At 39.4% G+C, this 20,025-nt stretch overlaps 1 protein-coding gene across 6 annotated transcripts; it reads right to left on the bottom strand.

The window, feature by feature from the left end:
- Window positions 1-468: 468 nt before the first annotated feature.
- LOC309374498 (uncharacterized protein C18orf63) lies at window positions 469-19,432 on the bottom strand. 6 transcript variants are annotated; one of them, XM_081919448.1, is made up of 15 exons: window positions 16,663-19,431; window positions 15,427-15,598; window positions 14,447-14,525; window positions 13,298-13,354; window positions 11,476-11,587; window positions 10,134-10,175; window positions 9,161-9,237; window positions 8,646-8,755; window positions 7,938-8,034; window positions 7,766-7,842; window positions 6,372-6,555; window positions 4,651-5,688; window positions 3,367-3,486; window positions 1,928-2,022; window positions 469-501 (listed from the first exon to the last, which is right to left on the bottom strand). In XM_081919448.1, the coding sequence occupies exons 2-14, from the start codon at window positions 15,558-15,560 to the stop codon at window positions 1,963-1,965; spliced, it is 2,187 nt and encodes a 728-aa protein (XP_081775574.1). In that variant the 5' UTR covers window positions 15,561-15,598; window positions 16,663-19,431; the 3' UTR covers window positions 469-501; window positions 1,928-1,962. The 6 variants fall into 6 exon arrangements, with proteins under 6 accessions (XP_081775574.1, XP_081775575.1, XP_081775576.1 ...); XM_081919449.1 differs by having other exon boundaries at window positions 17,149-19,431; XM_081919450.1 differs by having other exon boundaries at window positions 18,113-19,431.
- Between the last annotated feature and the right edge of the window lie 593 nt (window positions 19,433-20,025).

The raw sequence follows: 20,025 nt of genomic DNA, 5'->3' as shown, positions 1-20,025 counted from the left end.
TCTTAAGGTTGGGGGTCCAAAGCAGTATTCTGAGAGGTGTGAGACACTGCCACCTCCCCATATGCATGCAGATACATAGTGGCGTTTGAATCCTGACCATTTATAACAATGATGAAAGCTGTCTTTTACATTTATTTATTTAATGAGAATGAGCCTTAATATGCAATGTTACGCTGCCTCTGTGTAATTAAAAGCAACGTATACATGAGAAAATGCATTTATACAATATACTGTAAAATCATTTCAAAATGTGCACTGCAACATTTATTACCACATATATCAATCAAGATTAGACACATATGAGACTTACATGTGATACAAAAGGAAAAAATATCACAATGCAGACAATTTTTTTTTAAAAAAAACACTTTTTCAGATGAAACAAACCTTATTAATGGAACAGTTTTAAAACTGGTAAAAATCAACTAGGTGGACTATTCCACATCTTCTGAACAAAGTCTTTTGCAATTTTTATACAATCACATGGCCTTGCTTTCACAGCTGTGGAAAAATAAAATACATAATATAACTATGTTGTCCTGCTCTTTGCAATTTAGAACTATCATAAAGATATGGTGGCAAAGAGAAAAAAATATTCAAAAGTTGAGTAAAACAATCAAAATAACAACTAATTAGCCAGGTCCAAGAATGTTTTGTGTGTTTCGTACTACCCCTAAGCCAACACTATTTCTAAACATATTCTCACATAGCCATACAATGCTTCACATTGCACAATACATACACAAAAACTGCAGTTTGCAAAAAACAAAGAGAGTTTAGGAGTTAAAATACAGCTAACCCAATTCCAATATACCTCATGAGCCTCTGAGGGTGAGAGGGCTCATCTGCACCATACTCTAGCCCTCTGGTTTGGTTGCTGTTCCCACATATTGTGGGATAAGCAGCCTCACATAAATCTAATTAAAGTATGAAGGGATTAATGCCATAGAGTAAGCTCTCCTGTCAGGTTTAGCTAGGCCACTCCTCCTTACATTGGGAGGAGGGTAATCAAACCTATTGTTCCCCTTCAGTCTACCTGAGAAGCTCAAATTGTGAAGAGGTTTTGAGCTGGTTGCTGCAACTCAGACTACATGGCTCTTACAAACCATTTTTGTGTTCCTATGCCAATAATTTCACCACTGTAACTAATCCAAGTTTTACTGCCTTTGTTTTCTGGCTGATGCATGGAAATGCACATGAAACTGACCTTTGGAGAATTTATAAGTAAACCATTTTTAAACTTACTTTTTCTAAGCTAGAGGAAGATGGGAACTTTGGAAGGAACTTAGAAAGTCATATTTTAAAGGTCTAATAGCTTATATTTCCATGCTTTACTTTGCTGCATATTTTGTGATTTTAAACTTCTGCTGGGGTTCTCTCACCAAAGAATAGTTGCCCCAACCTTGGATCTTGACACACAGGGATTCTCCTTTTGTATATCTAGATTTTCCTTATAACCAACACATACTGTTTTACAAGGACCACACATCTGTTTACTTTTGTTTTGCATTTTGTATAACATTGCCATTTTGAATATCCTGCCCATGGCTTTGTGTAAGCAACCCAGATCTCTCCCTGCCCCCCACCCCAAATCTCTTACTATGAACTTTCCAGTGGAAAGAAGGTAAATTCATGTGCTGCACAGGAGGCCTTTTTGTATTTCTGGGCTTTTATCATATTAGATTTATTTGCACATCTGCGTAGAGATGGGTCTTCGCACTCTAACAAAATAAAAGTACTAGGAATGCTTGAAAACAAGGGAATACAATTCCTGGCTTGTGGCAAGAAGTGCAAAATAGCTGAGAAGCACCATATAAGTAGAAATCTAGTTGCAAATAAAAAAACCTTATGTGATATTTATTTCATCAACAGCTATGATCATAGGAAGGGTTATAATAAAAGAAAGTACAATTTAGTGCTTACATACCAGTTTTTTCTTTCTTTCATCTCTAAATACTTATTCTAGTTTGATAGCTTACTGGTTCTTAGTTTCTTTGGCTTTGAGTAACTCACTTGTTTTTCCTGCCAACATGTTAAAGCATTAAAGCAAATTACATTTACAATTAAGAAAATCAAAATACTTTGAACTGAGTTGCATTCAGCCAAGAGCTACCCTAACAAATGTCATTCCTACCTATTACATATTTTTATGCTGAAATGTTGAAGTAATGAGCATACTACATTTGACTAGCAAAATATCTAAGATATCATTCTAAACGTTTTGGTTAACTTAAAATCAAAACTAGCCACATTGTTTTAGGCCATGGAATTGAAAGGTTTTACTATAAACAAGCAAATATTTCTGTCAGGGGCTCAGGAGCAGAGGCACAGGAGAGAGAGGAAATGGAGAGCGAAGGGGAAGAATCTGAGGGCAGCGTAGGGGAGTATGACAGTGGCCCGAGAGATTCCATGAGCTTCTCCAGCGAATCAGAAGATTCCCAGAGGGGGGCGCCGATGGCCAGGGCAAGGGGGGTCCCAGGGGGGACGCACCAGAAGCAAGGGGCCAGCGGGGACTCCCAAAGCAGCAGCGGGAGATCAGGACCAGCTCCTCCACCAGAGCGTAGTGGGGGGGAAGAATCCCATGTATCAGGGCCAGCGTCTCCTCCAGCAGGGAGAGAAGATGAGTCAGGGCTGGCCACGCCTCCATCGGAGAGTGAGGGAATGGAGGGGAAGTCAGGTCCAGCTAGCCTCCCCGAAGGGGGAAGCAGTGACAGGAGCAGTGTAACGGTCAGGAGGAAGGTTGCCGGCTGGGCGCGCGCGCCAAGTTCAAATGTACAGGCGCGCGGGACAGCAGAAAACCCGGATTGGGAACCAGGTCCTAAAGCCCGCCGGAGGCAGGGGGAAGACTCGGGGGACTCAGTGTCAGAAGAGTCTAGAAAGGGCAAGACCCCAGCGGACAGGCGGACCCAGAGGAGGAAAGAGCAAAGGAAGAGGTGGAGCAAGGCTAGAGTCTTAAACTGGTGTCTGGGGGGAGGAGATTCAGATGGAGCTTCAGCGGTCTAGAGTTTGAGACGTAGAGCTGCGCGCCGCAGCTTTGAAATAGAAACTGAACTTCAATAAAGACTTTTGTAAATAGTAACGAACTGGCGTTGGTCCTTTGTGAGCTGGGACCTCGGGCAGCTCTGACAATTTCAGTCAAAATTACCACGTAATGGAGAATCAGAATATGGGACTGGGAAGTATGAATGATATTCTAGAATTAATTAATTTGCTAAAAAAAAATCAAAAACCTCTTATAAACATTTCTGAATAAGATCTTGTTCTTAATGTGGTGCTTTCCATTATCTGTTTTATGTATGAGTCAATACGGCAAATTTCCCTTTCCTTGTTCTTGCACTAACATGCCTATAAATACTATTACTAAACCTTTAACTGCTGTCTTTTTCCACTTCTGTTTGATGCAGATGCCAAGTGTGTTTCCATCTTTGACAAAATCTGAGTTGAGTTTGTATCTTTGCAATGGGATGACTTGTTTGTCTTAGGTATCTTTAAAAAATAAATAATATTCCGCCATTAATTTACAATCATACATGGTTACAAATGTCCTTGGAAATGGAACTTTAAAAAATACGTATAGTGTGATGTGTCTTATCATTACAGTACATTCTGTGGAAAACTTTTAATCTTTTTACTGTTAATTTTAATTCTTTTTACTTGTTTTTAACTGCTCTTATTGATCATATTTCTTGTAAACAGCTCCAAGTTTTACTACAAAGTGGTGCCATATATAAATTTTGTTAAAATAAATAAACTGGAAAGAAAGCAGATGCCTTTGGCAAGGTAGTTTACATGTTTAGTGCTAGCCCCAAGTATAAGAAAGCTTTGAATTTTACAGCACTCCACTGAAAGTCTGATCATGCCATTTAATATACATTTTAAATGTACATTTTGTAATACATTTAATTCTCTTTTAAGAGTGTCATGCTAATGTCAAAGACAATATGAGCTGACCTTGGTTTGCCATCTAAGGAAACAAGTGGTTAAAGTGTAATCTATGCAGTGCAACCCAATAATACTCTTACTGAAGTTAATGAAAAAATGTTATTCATTTGTCTGGTAGAAAAAGACCAGCATCAAAATCAAAAGGATAGTCTCACTTACCCTTCAAAAAGCACATAGTGAAAAACTCCCAGGCACTTTCTCATCTAGGCACTGATCAGGTTGAGGCCTTAGTTTTAACCAGGCAGTATCAGTATGGTGTTCAAATTCTTTTCTAAGGCAGAAGTAGCTAAACTGTGTTGCCCTCCAGATGTTATTGATTCCAACTCCCATCATCCCAGCAAGCATAGGTAACAGTCAAGGATGATGTGGTTTGTGGTCTAGAAACATCTGAAGGACAAGTTCCACATCCTTTTCTAAGGACACATCTGCACAGATTTGTTTTATTTTCTGATGGGCTCAGCAGCGCTAATTAAGCCCATATGATTTCCACAGGCCATACAGCAGGTACACACAGCCCGAGCTAAGCACCTGATATTCAGATAGGGAAGGAAGGTATTTGTAAGAAACTGCTGGCTAAGCATGGGTGGTACAATCAATACCTAATACATATACCTGAAATTTGACACAAAATGACCCCCCCTCTTTCTATTCTGTCTTTGTTTGAATCAGCAGTATGAGGAAACTCCTATGCTGAAATGGATTAAATACCTTTATTACTTGGTATACCTGTAGGCAGTTGACCTGCAGATGATGACTAGTAGTCTTAATGGTATCTTGCTGGGATATTCCTAGTGATTCTTTGTGATCTCCTTGTTTGGCCCTTCTGTGTACTGAGCTGCATAAACTGTAAGCATTCATTTTCTCTTCTTCAGCTGAGCTTTGTATTTGATTGTGAAATATTCTGGGATTTCCCTCATCCACATCTGAGTGAGACATGCAGGGATGGGATTTCTTTGACTCAGTGGTTAAGGTATTCTGGCTTGTTGTGAAATTTGAAGGTGTATTCAGATGCTGGTGGACAACTGATACATGATGCACTGCAAGGTCACTAGGTGATTTCAAAGAGGAATTTAGTCTTATGGATTTGAATTTACTTGAATCCCTGTCTAAAACTGCTCCATTAGCTAAAGCATAATTTGCCAAGTGTCCATAATTCTCATTTTTCTCCTTTAATGCAAGTTTAGTAGACTTAACATTGGCTTTTCCAGTCTGTATCTGAAGAGCACTTCCGTTTGTAGTATTTTTTAATGATGCATCACGTAACAATTTGTTAACTTGATCTGTACTAGGCTTGAATACAGCCAATTTAGCAGCTGTGTTCATTACTTTAGAAGCATTCTGCCTTTTCTTTTCATGGGTGGCCTTTGTGGCCTGCTTATCCATCTGCAATAGCTTTCCTTTAAAGATGGGTATGATTCTGGTAGAATAATTTCTTAAAGTATTATTTGACGTTTTAAAAGATACATTTGAGTTTAGCATTCCTGCAGATTCTTCTGAAGTTTTTTCTTGTTTCCTGCTATACACTTTTCTCCCTGGAAACTCAATGTTCTTGTCTTCTGCTAGTAAACTGAGATTACTAAAAATATCTGTTTTTGGTTGGTTGGCTTTAAGCTCCATCTTGTGGCTATTTTCTATAGCACATGCTGAAGGACTGAGCATGCCTTTTCTTGGAATTACCGGTACTTGAGTCAAAGTTACCCTGCAGTTCCTTTTTCCAGTGAGATTGGCTGGTTTGGAGCTAACTTTCTAAAAACCGAGAAACCACAGAGTAATTTGAAATACATTATGTACCATTAGCAGGTTTTGTATATAACAATTTTGGGGCGAAATCTGAATTACTTGGGACAGGAAGTGTGGGCTGCTACTTGAATGAGGACAACATCATGTGGATGAAGTAAAAAAACAAGCAAGCATGCAAGGCATCAAATCAAATAAACTGCATAGTTTAAGACTGCTGGGTGTCCTGTCATTTTGGGGGAGGATACCATATAAATAGCACAATGATTAGTTTCTGAAGTTATTACTAGTTTCTGAAGTTATTACTAGTTTTCCCACAAATCAGTGGAAAACTGCTCTTAATAATCAGAGAAGACCTAGGAAGACCTAGAATCATTTTAGGCACATAACTATTTGCAGTTATCATGCCAGCAACAAGAGGAACCATCACATCTCTGGTTGTCACAGTAAAAATTATGTGGGCTGCTTTGGTTTCCACGTGACTGCTGTGTCTGCTTTAGTTGTTTGCCCTCTTACTTCAGCCACTTCATATATTAGCCCACTGTTATAAGAGCAGAAAGAGATGGCTTCTATGTGCCACAATGGCAAAAACCAAAGTACAGTAGCTGTCTTCCAAAGTTTCTAAAACTATTCCCAAGACCCATTAACAATACATCCAGGAATTTCAACAGGAATATTTAAATAGCCTTTACCTGTACAGATGATTGGGTAAGATCTTTGGTGGCATATAATGCTTTACTTATCATTTTAACAGGAAGCCCACAAATGTGTGGAATGACAGTCTTCAGATCAGCAGCAAAAGCACTTAAAACACCTTCTAAATCTACTCTAGGAAAGTACTGCACTGGCTGACTTCGTATGCAACTGAAAGGATATCTGAGTTGGTGTTAAGGACTGAAAGAAATTGTTTGAGAAATATACACAGAGAAGTTGTTGCTTTGTTCCTTGTGCAATGTGTATGATAAAGACAGGGGGTACAATCTCCAGCACAAGGTCTACTGAAATGAATGGAAGCTGCATACAAGTGCCCCTTTCCAGCTCCTGTTTATTGCAACAAGGCTTTCACTGGGAAATTTTCCTTGATTAAGGCCATGATATATCTACACCTTAGCAAGAATTGTGAAGAATGGAATCACTTGGCAGTTAGCACCAATGACGCTCAAAAGTGTGTGCAGACTGCAAAAAAGGCAAACACATAACTGTTGACAATGACCCTTTAAACTTTCATAGCAATTGATGCAATTGATGCATCTGTGGTACCAACTGATGCATCTGTGCTGATTCAACTTAAAACTGAAATGGAGCACAAATAAAGTGAAGACAATATGAATCAAGATTTAACAAAACAAAATAAGTTATGTTCATATGTATTTCAGTTATCTAAAGAATAGTGGTTCTATGTCATGCAGTGCTCTGCAGCTGCTACGATTCTACATAGAACATTACAGTGCAGCACAAAGAATTCTGTTTCTGAAAAACCCACCCTTTACTTACTTTAAAAAATAAATTTTGGGCCATTATGCTTTTTTCAAGTATGTTTTTACAGTTGTATAACGTCTGCCACTGAAATATCAGAAGCCGGGTAAAACGTTCTAATAGTCAGGATAATACTTCAGTGTCCTTCATACCTCCTTCCCCCTTCCAATGAATATAAAAACCAGGATAAATGATGCAAAACAAGAAAAAAATATCTAAATTTGTACAGAATTTAGGTTGCAGGATTTAGCTTTTTGGTGTAGAATTTTGATTGTGTGTTTATGTGACGGTTTAAAAAATGATTTATAACTGAAAGAAGAAAGATGAAATTATGTGTATTCAGAGTGGTGATAAGTATTATTTGCACTTAACAAATGCTGAATGGGAAATAGCCTTTTTAAGAGAGTTTTATGTTCTCACTGAAATCAGAGACTTAAAAAGGGTTTATATTATGACACTTTCATTTACTATGGAACTACTTGATCATTTTAACTACTGAGCATGATTATTTTATGAAACTTTGTGTATAGCAGGTTTGGGCCATAATCTTAGGTAGGTGCCAAAAAGGAGAAACAAATTAATACATAAATTTAAAGTTTATAAAAGATATGTGAAGAGTTGCTCCCCTATCAGTTTGAAGTAAACGTTGCAATAAATCCCAGGATCCTCTGGAAGAATATAGCCATACTGAAGATAAAATATATACATAAATACAAGGAGGTTAAGAACTTGCTATATAAAATAGTCAACATTGAACAAATTATGTATTTGCATTCACTTACCAGATTTTCCCAGTGCAGCTGCAAATCACTATATGACTGGAATGGCGTATCGGGTGGAATTATGTGGCTAATGCTTATGATCTGACCCATTTTCATGCTGTGCAGAAGTAAGGAAAGAAAACTAAAAAATAACAATTCCATGCCATATAATGAAATAGGACATAGTTATTTTCATGATGGATATGAATTGTGCTGGATGATCCTACAGTCTACCCACACCAGTGAGTGATTTACAGCATTGTAACTTAACTTGGCTAGTGAAACAATTTGCCTATTTTACAGGAAGTAGATCAGAAACTGAACTGTCACTCTTTGTTCATAATTTAACAGTAAAATTTTATCTGCTACAAAGCTGTGACATTTTCGACAGTCTCTCATACAGAAAAAGCTGGTAATGCAAATTTATCTGCAGATATCACCTACAGTTTGATACAGCAAAAATAGATAGAATGAATTTTCCTATGGAAATGTGTAAAGATTAAAAATAGTATGCAATAAAAATATAGACTTTGAAAAATTCCTTTTTTTAAAAAATAATGAATATGCCAATTGAATTTGTATGAACACTTCTGAAAAGTCGACATTGGTCATGAAATGTTTTTTCTCCTTGAGTAATCAATTTCCAAACTAGTCATAATTAATAATACATATTGCAGGAGATGTGTTGTTCATCTCATTAGCATTTCTTGTTGAAATATAAAAACATACCTTGGCAAAACATAGCACCAGTTACTTAAAATAGAGTATTTTTGAATGATAGCATTATTATCACTGTCAAATTTCTTTAAGATGTTTGCTGAAATATTAAATTCTTCAAGCTGAGAATAGAAAAAAAAATCAATAAAGTAATTTTTCAAAGTATCTGCAAACATATACGGCAAGTAAGTATTATGCATTAAAATAATTAAGGTACCATAAAAACCTATACGACATTAATCTACTTATTATGAAATCAAAACTTCATGAGTACATTGGCTTATAACCAACACAGCACTAAGCAACAATCTCACCAGTACAAATATTTCTCTTTGCAGAATGGGACTCCCCATCCTGCACACTCACTAAATTTGTTCTGCAGATTCCCCAACCCTCTGGAGCAGATTTGGAGAAGGCGCAGGGTAAGGAAGGGGAAAGTGTCATGAATAATAAATAAACCCCCAATAGGATGCAGACTTGCAGGCCTAGTTAAAATGCAAGTAGAAAACATTGATTTACTCCTGTACCTCAGGTGGTGGCAGACGTACTGTGAAAACTTCAATACTAATGCAGAGCTGAGTCTCTGATACATTGATGTCCATAACTAAAATAAAATTTGTAATATTCAGATAATTATGTCTTTTCATCACATGTACATATAGGCAAAAACATTGTGCTTAATTTTAAGCAAAGTTTCCAACCAACAATGTACACTATAGGAATCTGGCAAATCCAAGAGCTTAAGCACATAGCCCTAGCACTTTTCCTGGCAAAAGGGTTTGCAGCAGCTACAGTTGTTTGAGCTATAAGGGAAAACCATAGTGCTTATGGTTCCAGACATGAATTGTTGATCTCCTAAAGGTCACAGAATTAGTAACAGTAAAGGGGCATTCTAGGTTTTTCCTGGTAGTTTACTTGTACCTTGTATTGGGGAGTGACATAATATAGGCATTCCTATCATCACTGTATGTTGACAACTGCCTTTCATGCACACGTTATGTGCAGTCATCTTATTGGCCTCTGATTGCCACTTGACAATGGGAAGTATATGCATAATCTGCCTTCATGATGACTGATATACCAGGCTTTTAAAGATACATGACAGGATTCACGTAATAAAACCCATCAGCAAGGGCTTCATTGTGCCTACTGGGGCTTTCTCCCCTCCTCAGCCCCCCAAAATTGGCGGGGGGATTTGAAAGAACCCCCATTGTGGGGGGGGGGGAGAGGAGAGGGATTGTTCCATCTGGCAAGCTGATATGCTTGTGCAGCCTAAACATTTGTAATAGCCTGACATAACATTCCACCAAAAGGTATCTTCATCAGGTTCCAACAAAGCAAACATAGTAGAGGTTCAGCTGGTGATCCTCTGTACCTGCATTTGATGCACAAATGATTCCATTATTTTTCAACCACACTGACATGAGTACACATATCACCAAAATAATTTCAGGTCCTGAGAGGGCAACATATATTTTCTTCAATCAATATTGTACTTACCAACTGCATTTTGCTTTCCCCTTTGTGACAGAAAATCTTTCCCTTAACAAATGGAATTGGTACATATTATAAAACAAATATGCCTGCTGCCTTTACAAAGCCTTTACAAATCAGTATTTTGGAAAGGATCTGGTTTCTCTAGTCTAAGGCTGCTTCAAAATAGATTCCTTATGCAGTATGAAGCTTGGGTTCTCAAACATTTCACCCCCAGGGTCCACTTGAGATGACTAGAAGTTACTAAGACCCACAAGACACAGAATGGTGGTGCAGGGACAAAGCCAGAAAGAAAATGGTGTTAAATGGAAGCAGAGTTTGACATAATCCGTTGGCAATGATGGATATCATTTTCCACTGATATCTAATCCATTTTAGGAAATTCTTTGTCACAGCATTTTCCTTGTGACAAGGAGTTCCATAACTTAGCTTTCCCCAAGCTAAGCACAGACACTTGATCTGGAGGTACTATGACTCAACATCCCAATTTTAGACAGAATTTGCTGATCCAGAGCGTCTAATAAATCAGGGGTTGTCAAACCTTTTGGATCAAGGGACACATTTTATTTTATTTTCAGAGAGGTGCTGAGGGCACCAATCACAAAACCTTTTATCTCACTCTTTAATTACCTTCAGCACCTCCTCTGGTCCTTTGGGGGGGGTGTGTGGAAACTATCCTTACCTTTACTCTGTCTCCTGGCCATCTTTATTCAGCATACAAGGAGTTGGTGCAGGCATTGGTCCCACCAAAAGGCTATGGCATGGCTAGGGAGTGGGGCAGGCAGTTGAGGAGGCACTGGCTAGACTGTGCAATTGAGCCTCACTGAATGAAAAACACAGTGTCTCGAATGGAGTCATGGCAATTCAAACAAGCTGACATACTTATCTAGGCTTTTCTTACATAGGATTTTGTATGGAAGTGAATATGTTTTGTGCTTTATCCTCTTAGAACCTGTAAATGCACAACTGTCATGTCAAATACCATTTGGCAGGAGTTCCAGTAGTGAACAAGCAGTGTGTGGTCTGATGAAATATGAACAAAAATTATTGTCCTAGTAATGCTATGCAGTTTAGCTCAGTGCTTTTCAGTCAGGGTCCCATGGGACCTTTATTCCTTTTTCTCAACTCTCCCAAACTAGTTAATACTAGGGGAGGTGACTGCCTAGATCAGAAGGAATATGCAAATATGCATGGGTATTATAAGCATTTTCTAAAGTAACACTTAAAATTTCCTTAGGATCACTTGACAAAAGAAGATCTAAAGCTAGCAAATTGACAATGTATGCAGAATAGAGCAAATATATAACACTACATAGGACTGTGATTGTCAAAGGTTCAGAATAAATACCTTGTATCAAGAGATGACCAGCTTGGTTCCAATTAGGAGCAAGTTTGGCTATAAGTGTATAGGACAGGCAGGTTTGAAAGACAGCTGGGACAACTCTCTCTGGCATTGCCATCTAGCGTGATAAACCAAAAAGCAATAAAAGAATACATGCTTTCTCTTTCAAAATATTCTAATCATACAGGATACTGACACTATATGAAGTTGATTGATCCATGCAGCTCAGTACATTCCACTCTGTCTAGCCGCAGCTCTTCCTTACCAAAGGGCCAAACTAAATGGGGTGACCAACAATTGCAATTGGCAGTTGTGGGATAGTTTTCTGTTTAGTAAAACAGATGGTTTGAAGGGCAGGATACAGATCTGGACCACAGTGTGTGGAGAGAAGGAATGTAACCCACTGCCTCTGCCATGGTTTTTATCTTGATTGTCTCCACCAGGGAGGGAGGAGCTGTTATTTGCAGGAGGGAAGCTGCCATTGACACCCTCTTGGGGCAGATAACAGCTGGGCAGGTGACCCATGGTGGGGGCAAAGGGTAAAATCTTATCTCCCACAATGTTGGTTCCAATCTGAGTTGTTATCTACTAAACAAAAAAAGCAATCATTCAGTTCCCAGTGATGTGATTGAAATATCTAGTTTTGCCTTGGAAAGTGCTAACACAGCTTCCCAGTGTGCAGTAAATTACACAAGTTATTTTTCTTGGCACAACATAAGTGTTGTATACTATTACAATTGTATAACATCTGTGCTAAAAAAATGAAGTGAAAATGTAAGCTCTGTACTGAGGTACAGTCCTTCAACAGGCACAAATTTTCATGTTTTCTAATTTTCCTGGTTGGAGAGGAGGGAGAAACCAGCTGGGGAACCACCATGGGAAGAAGACTCAGAGCCCAGAGAGTGGTGGTGGGACAATGATGAGTGGTCAGAGGGAGAAGACTGAGAAGGGGAGGTATTGGAAGCTGAGGAGGTAACAGGCCTCAGTGAGCTGGGGAAGTGTGTAACAGAGAGAAGTTCCAAATCAGAGGCAGAAGCTGAAGTAGGAGGTGGAAGGAGAGAGGCCAAGAGGCAGAGATGAGTCAGGCTGGTGAAGTGTCATGGACGTCTTCTCCTGCTGCTGCAACAAGCTCCCCTCCCTCTTGTCTCCCGGAAACAAAGGCAGGAAAAGGGTGGAAGAGCGATTGGCGATGCACAAGTCACAGTCTCCGATTGCTTGGAAAACAAACCCTGGAGAAAAGGGGACTTAGACAGCTGTAGAAAGGCAGGGACCTTCCGTATCAGCAACTGATTCATGGGAACAAGACCTACTGGAGATAAGTTGCTGTGCTCACTAGGCCTTAACACCTCTGTGTCGATTGCATTTTTGCTAATAGAGATAGCTCCAACTTTCACCATGTGATTTACCGCTGGCTCACTCCTGAAATTCGCCCTTTTCCTTTTCACTTTTCCTACAGAAAATTAGTTCTGTATTGATAGATAGCAGGTCAGGGAGCAGCAAACCTACAAAAACAGTTTTCTGTTGATTTATACTAATAGCAAACTCATTATCCAAGTGTGGATTCTTATACAGCCAAAACAACAACCTTGTGTGAACTGGTGAGGCATTGAACTGGTGATTAAAAAAAAATCAACTTGTGTTACTACAGGTAGTCCTAGGTATACTGCCACCAGCCACTGGACTGGGCATTATAAAGAAAGTTTTCAAACTTTTCAGAGAGCTAGGTTTTATGGGAGGTATATACATTTAGCAAATAAACAAAACAAATAAGTATATGTAATTGCTAAACAATGTAACCAGGCTTAGAAAAAACATTTTTATTACTTACTATAGATCTGTTTTTCTCTATATAAGCTTGAAATTTTCCTGACTTATAGAAGAGTATCTAAAACAAGCAAAACAAACAAATATATCACAGATAAATATTGTTTGGGTACATCGTTTCCTGCTTGGCAGGGGGTTGGACTCGATGGCCCTTGTGGTCTCTTCCAACTCTATGATTCTATGATTCTATGACTTAATGAAGATAATCTTACATTGTTCATGACAGTTGTTTGTCTTTAGAATCTTTCTAAACTCATGTATTTAAGGGAAAGAGAAAATGGGAAGGCACTATGTTTAGTCCCCTTGTGACTTCAGGATAAGACCTTTCCAGAGGGTGGCTGATAAAGGCAACTCTGTCAAATGCTACGGTTGTATGACAAGCTTCTATGGACTGGAGAGTAATAGTCTAATCTTAAGATCAAGGTATTGATCACATGAATTCAGCTAATAATCTTTATCTTTGTAAGCATGTACATTTGCAGCCCTGCTAAGGAGCCTCATCACTGGCTTGTTCTCTGGTATAATATGAGATAGAAAGAATAGGGGGTTAATGTCACAGATTTAGGGATCTAGGGGAGTGCTACTGGTTCAGTCACTTTGGGTACAGAGCTTGGGGTTTTTGCAACTATGATATAGAATGAAAGGTGAGGGGGGGGGGTGGTGGCTTGCTGAACACAAGATGCAGTTGAAATTTGAGACCCCCAGGCCTACCACTGAATGTCTACCAGTTTTTCCTCCTTGTTCTTGGCCTCCAACCTAACCAACCATTGTAGCCAGAATGTTTGTTCCTCAGCCATATGATCAACATTTAAATTAAAGATGGGAGGCCTCTCATGCTTTCTGTGGTTGCCTGGAGTCCTATAAGACTTTGGGGTCTTTAGGAAAGAGCCATGTCATTCCAATTGCCAGGGCAACCAGGCCTCTATACTTTTCTGCTTGTACAGCCTCACCAGTTCACTGTTGCTTGGCAACTTGGTTTCAGTCCTCCAGATCCTGGATGGGGAGTGGCAGTTTATTCCCTGGGGAAATCTTGTCCTGGCAAACCCTGACTTCATAAGCTCAGACATAAGTGTGCTCAATATCTTGTCCAGGGGATCTTGGACCATCTATACTCTTAATTTATATACAAGTGACCAGAAATATTATTACTGACCGTCATAACCACTGAAATTTGATTCAATGTTCCAGGAACAGGTGAAGAAAGCACATCTTGATGCAGATGCAAGAGTTGCCTAGGTAAAGCATTCAAAACTTGTCACTAACCTCCACGATTCCATACTAGTAAAGCTACAACGCAAAGTACATTGCACTCTACAATTTCTTTTCTTTTAGTCAGCATTCTTTAAGATGTTGCTTTACAGTCGTCTAAGTGTCCTCAGAATAACTGGCCATTAACTATGTATATTCTTTAATTCCATGTATCTTACCATAGATATTACTCATGGAAGTGAAGCACAGTTGATCAATTAGCAGAAAACAAAAATCCTAGCAAATGCAATTTCATATGTATGGATGCAATACCCAGTTCTATATGTAAATTCTACTGGCCCATTCTTAAGACCTGATGTGCCAGCAAGCACAGGTCCACGTGGTTTGAGGCTAGGCTACAATTTTTAGAGGCAGACTAAGTCAGGGTTCCTTTACTTTTGAAATCATTTGAAGTGATGCATATTGTGTTAGTGCCATAGTAACATCAAGTTTTGTAATATTGTAACAAAATCTTTATTGAATCTTAAATATTTAATAATGTGTATTCATTATTGACTGGGTGCCTAAACTGGCTTTAATCAGGGGCAGCAAGTGCTTTATACACTCAGCTTGTTCTTATCATTTTGGCATTTATTAGTATACAAAGCACCTGAATTGTGAAGAAAGAATATCAGAACTTGAGTTACAGCAACTCTCACAGTCACAACAGAGTGTTCCTTGGCTCAGCAAGCTGCAATAGGGTTGTTGGACCCTCTGCAGATAGTTTCAGTGCCTGTGATCTAACCATGATAAGCAACCTATATGTAAAAACATCAATGCATGCTTCCCCCCAGCATCATCATTCCCCCTTCCACCATGTGTCCACTATGAATTTCATTAGAATAGCAAAGGTGCAAAAAAATACAATAAGCAAATTTCCTTTACCTGCACATCTTCCTTTGTGCTGTTCTAATTTCTGTTGCTGCCAACTGAGAATTGAGTGTAACCTTCACGGCACAGAGTTTTCGCAGCTCAGGCAGACTGATGAAAAACAAAGACTGGCACGTAACGTCATTCATATTGCTTTGCTAGCTGCAAGAACTGTGTAACCTCTGACCTATAACAAAGTGGAGGATGGGAAATGATTATCAGAAAGGGTACATATAAAAAATGCAAATTAATATAAGAAAGATGGGGTAGGTGAGAAGAAGTTAGGTTTTTCAGTAGCACATTACTGGGGGAGGATTACTGTACTGCATTATACGGGGAGCTGCCTCTGAAGACAGTATGGAAACTTATGCTGGTGCAGAATTTGCCGACCAGGTTGATCACCAGGGCAAAACGGTTTGAGCATATAACACCAATACTGGCCTGACTGCACTGGCTGCCATTTAGTTTCGGGCCCAATTCAAAGTACTGGTTTTGACTATAAAGCCTTAAATGGTCCAGGATAGCAATACCTCAAGGATCACCTCTCCCCATATGAACTGACACAGACCCTGTGATGATCATTTGAGGCCCTTCTTTGTGTGCTGCCTTTTCTGTGGCAGTTCTTTATTTGTGCAATGCTCTCAGCAGGAAGGCTCATCTGACACCTTCATTACATAGCTTTAGGCACCAGGCGAAAACGTATTTCTATAACCATGTCTTTGGCTGATTAAACATTCTATGGTCTTTGAAATGTGTGTGTGTGATTGGTTTTTCTTTTCATTTTGTATTTTTATGTTGTAATCTTCGGATGGAGGGCAGTATACAAATTTAATAAATTATCATGATAAATAATAAAATAATGGCATATGGGACTTCTGACTATAGAGCATGGCACATAGTAGAACAGAAAGCAGTTTTGTGAACATCAGTAGTGCCTTCTTTATTCAGTCATATCAAACAGAGCCAGGAGCAGTACACAAGCTGCTTTTCAGCCCAACTTTTCATTCACCAAACATCATTCTGAAAACTGAATACCCAAATATATGACCAAATAACCCTCAAAATTTAAGTAATTGTATATCACTGGTATTATTTGGTTATGTATTCAAGCTGATTGTAGTGATGACCAGTAAGAGATTAGAACTTGGATTTACTGAGGGGAGTTGATTGTACAGAAAAAAGGAGCTTTGTGTAGTTTAAACTAAATTCAAATTGTTTCCTAAAAACAACTGCCTAGGTACATATTTCTACCTAAAAAACTAACGTGGGAGCGCATCAGAAGTCTGAAGGAAAGCTTTCTCTTGAGGCTAGGGTAGGGAAGACTGTTGAAAATCCCTCATCCTTATTTTACTGTTGACAGTTATGCTATTACGACATGACGACACTAGTAGTTCTACTTTTCTTGCAGTTCTTCCCTTACTTTCCACCCTTCAGGCCTAATATTAGCAGAAAGATGAAAAACTTGAAAAACGGGAACTAAATCATGCAACCTTTCTCTTACAGAAGTTGATTTTGGGGCAATCTGTTTGTTCATATATTACTTGTTCACAATATCCAGTGGTGGTTCTTATATGTGAATGGACAATCACAGATATTCCGTAATCCTGCCAATGGGCAAGACCCATGGCGTGGTGACTCAAGACACAACCTTCTTGGAGGCAGCACCTTGACTGAGGAAATACAATGGGCACCGAGGCTGTTAAGTTTCAGATGTCAACTACAAACACTTTTGCTCACTTGGGCTTTAGGGATGATTTTTTCCTCAGTTTTTAACAATGTTGCTATTGCGCTGCTGTATAATGTTATGTTCAAAGCCGCACTGTTTGTAATTACTGCGTACAGCTGGTGTGCTTATTATCACATGGCTCCCTGCCTCGTCAAGAGGAAGGGTGGCATATAAATAAAATGGTAATAATAATATATTCAGCGATGCTCAGTTGTGCCCATTCACACATTCAGCTGCCTGTCACAAAGTGCAGAGAAATCGAGGGATTCAGGTGCGTGTGTGAAGCAGGCCCCTGTGGCTTATGGATGCCTATTGCTGTATGTATGCCACATTCCTGCTGCCAGCCGCCATTTGCCCAGAAAGTCTAATTTGGCTCTGATGGTCGAGCTGCGAAGAGTTTTGCAGGGCAGCCTTTGAATCTGTTCCAAAGATCTGTGCGTCCTGAGGTAGATCTCTCCTCTTACTGGGAGGGCTACCTCGAAAAGCAGAGGGGAAGCAATCGTGAGGGGAAGCGCCCCAGTGAGAAGCCGAGCATAGAAGCCACCTAGCAAGAAAAGCGCGGGAAACGTGAGGTGGGGAAGAACGTTACACAGGCAGAGTCCCCTGGAAGCGCCCTCTGTGAGGGGAGCAATCACGATGACAGAAAGTTGGAGAAAATGGAGTCATGAGGGAGGAGAAGGAGAAGGAACACGATATATGGAGGGGGGAGGGGTGTCAGTCGCCTCTTCGACTTTTCTGCTGAGAAGAGAAGGAAACCGGCTCCCCGGCTCCTCCTCACAAACGTCTCAACTTTCCCCTCGCAACTCTCCCGCGGGGTTTAGGAGGGAGATAGTGTGAGGGGGATAATGACTAAGTACTTTTTTGGGGGGGGTGGTATGCGGAACAAGCCCCCGCTTCTTGCAAGGAAGCCTTGGATGTGGCGACGGGCCCCGCGTCCAAAGTTCAGGAGAGGCGCCCGGTTCCGCAAAAGGCAACCTTTAGTCCTGGAAGGAGGCGGCGTCGGAATGAGGAACAGCCCAGCAGCAATGCGACTTCTCATCTCCTGCAGATAACCTATGCTGTAATATTCCCGGGGCCTGCCTGCCAGGAAGCACAAGTGTTCTTCTCCTTGAATCGAGGACTCTTTCCTTATCTCTCTCTCTGTGTGTGAAGGTCTTCGCAATTGGTTAAAAAAAATTACATTCTTTTTTACTGAGCCTCAGACCACATACAGTGCTGGACTTTCAAAGTTCACTGAGTTCCCTGCTATATTGTGGTGCGATTTTGAGAGGGTTTATTTTGAACAAAGTCCCATTAGCTTATTTCTGATAGCTCCAGGGGGTGATTTCCTTAATGACCATGGCAGAGAATCATAACAAGAATTCTTGTTTGGATCCAAGAAAACTGCACTGTGTATGTATAGAATCCTAGAATTTGTAGAGTTGGAAGGGATCACAAGGATCAATCTAGTTCAACCTCCTGCAATGCAGGAATCTAATCTAAAGCATCCATGTAGAAGTGCACAAGTTGACATATTACTCCTAAAGTATAATAATATATTTTTCTGTCTCAAGGGGATGGGGACTCAGCATTACAGCCACCCAAATTTTAGGAACAACTGGCATTTTGTAATGTGTGAACACTATGGTAAGCATACAGATCTCTATGTATTTTAGAAAATCATCTTCCTTTTGGTTTTTCAGCCAAACTTGTTTTTGGTTTTTAAACTAAACACCTGAATGGTTTAGACAGCAATCATATACTGTATCCACTCAACTGGGAATAAGCCCCTTTGAAAACAGTAGACCTATATAGCATTATACTGTTACTGAAGCAGTTTTTAATCCAAGGGAACTTTGTTAGAGACTAATAGAGTTCACATCAGATTTCACACCTGCTCAATTGTGAAATATTTAACAGTTTTGAACTGACATAGTATTGAATAGGTAAATAAGGCTCTAGAATAGAAAAACTGCCAAGAATCTTGCAGCACTTTAAAAACAAATGGCTACCATATAAAGTTAGAAACCTTTATAAACCGGAGCCTATTTAATTCAATTGCAACTGCTGAAACAGTGCTAGTGAGCAATTTTACGTACAAGAAGCTGATGTAAAGCAAACTGGTGTAAATTAAGCTGATGTAAATTTATACTAGATCCAAACTCTTCAGCAGCAGAGGTGCTACTGTCTAAAGCCAACCTAAGTCTGGCTGAGGGAAAACAAGTCTTTAAAATAGTGTTTGAGTTACACCATTGTTTCCCAAGTGGACTTAATACATATGTATCTATTGAGAACATAGATTCTCAGGCTTAATACCCTGGGTATTCAACCACTTCAGATGGTTGCATATTAATGAGGCCCACTAGTTACAAAATGTGATACTGGGACTGAGCCAGTCAATATGGTGGCAGTTGGAGATAAAATTTGGCATTATATGCTGGCAATTACTTACACTACTGTCAACTGATACCTAATACATCTTTGGAAATTGGTAAATTCTTTGCCATAGTCTTTTTTTTTTGTAGCAAGGAGTTCCATAGCCCAGCTTTTTTCAGTCTAAGTGCAAACATTTGCTGTGAGGTATTGGGACTCTCCAATTTAGGAAGAATTTGCTGATCCAGAGTTTCTAAATGGATTATTTTATATTATCTCTTCCTACCTCCACATACCTCTCGGTGTATTATTATTTTTTTAAACCAAATGTCTGGTAATTTATTCTCCCGTTCTCCAATTTGTACCCTATTCTCCCTGCTCCTCAAATTCCACTCTGGAAGTTTCTTTCATCCCTCCTCCCTCGTCCTTTTCACTTCTTTCTCCTATAACAGCTTTCCTCTTTTATCCCTTACCTTTCTATTCCCACTTTGTTTGTTCATAATAAATATGAACTTCTTATCTCACTTTCTAATTTC

This window comes from Podarcis melisellensis (assembly GCF_964234715.1).
Source record: "Podarcis melisellensis genome assembly, chromosome: 7".
Classification (NCBI taxonomy): domain Eukaryota; kingdom Metazoa; phylum Chordata; class Lepidosauria; order Squamata; family Lacertidae; genus Podarcis; species Podarcis melisellensis.
The sequence above is the reverse complement of the archived record's forward strand: the minus strand, read 5'-3'. Positions and strand labels throughout refer to the sequence as shown.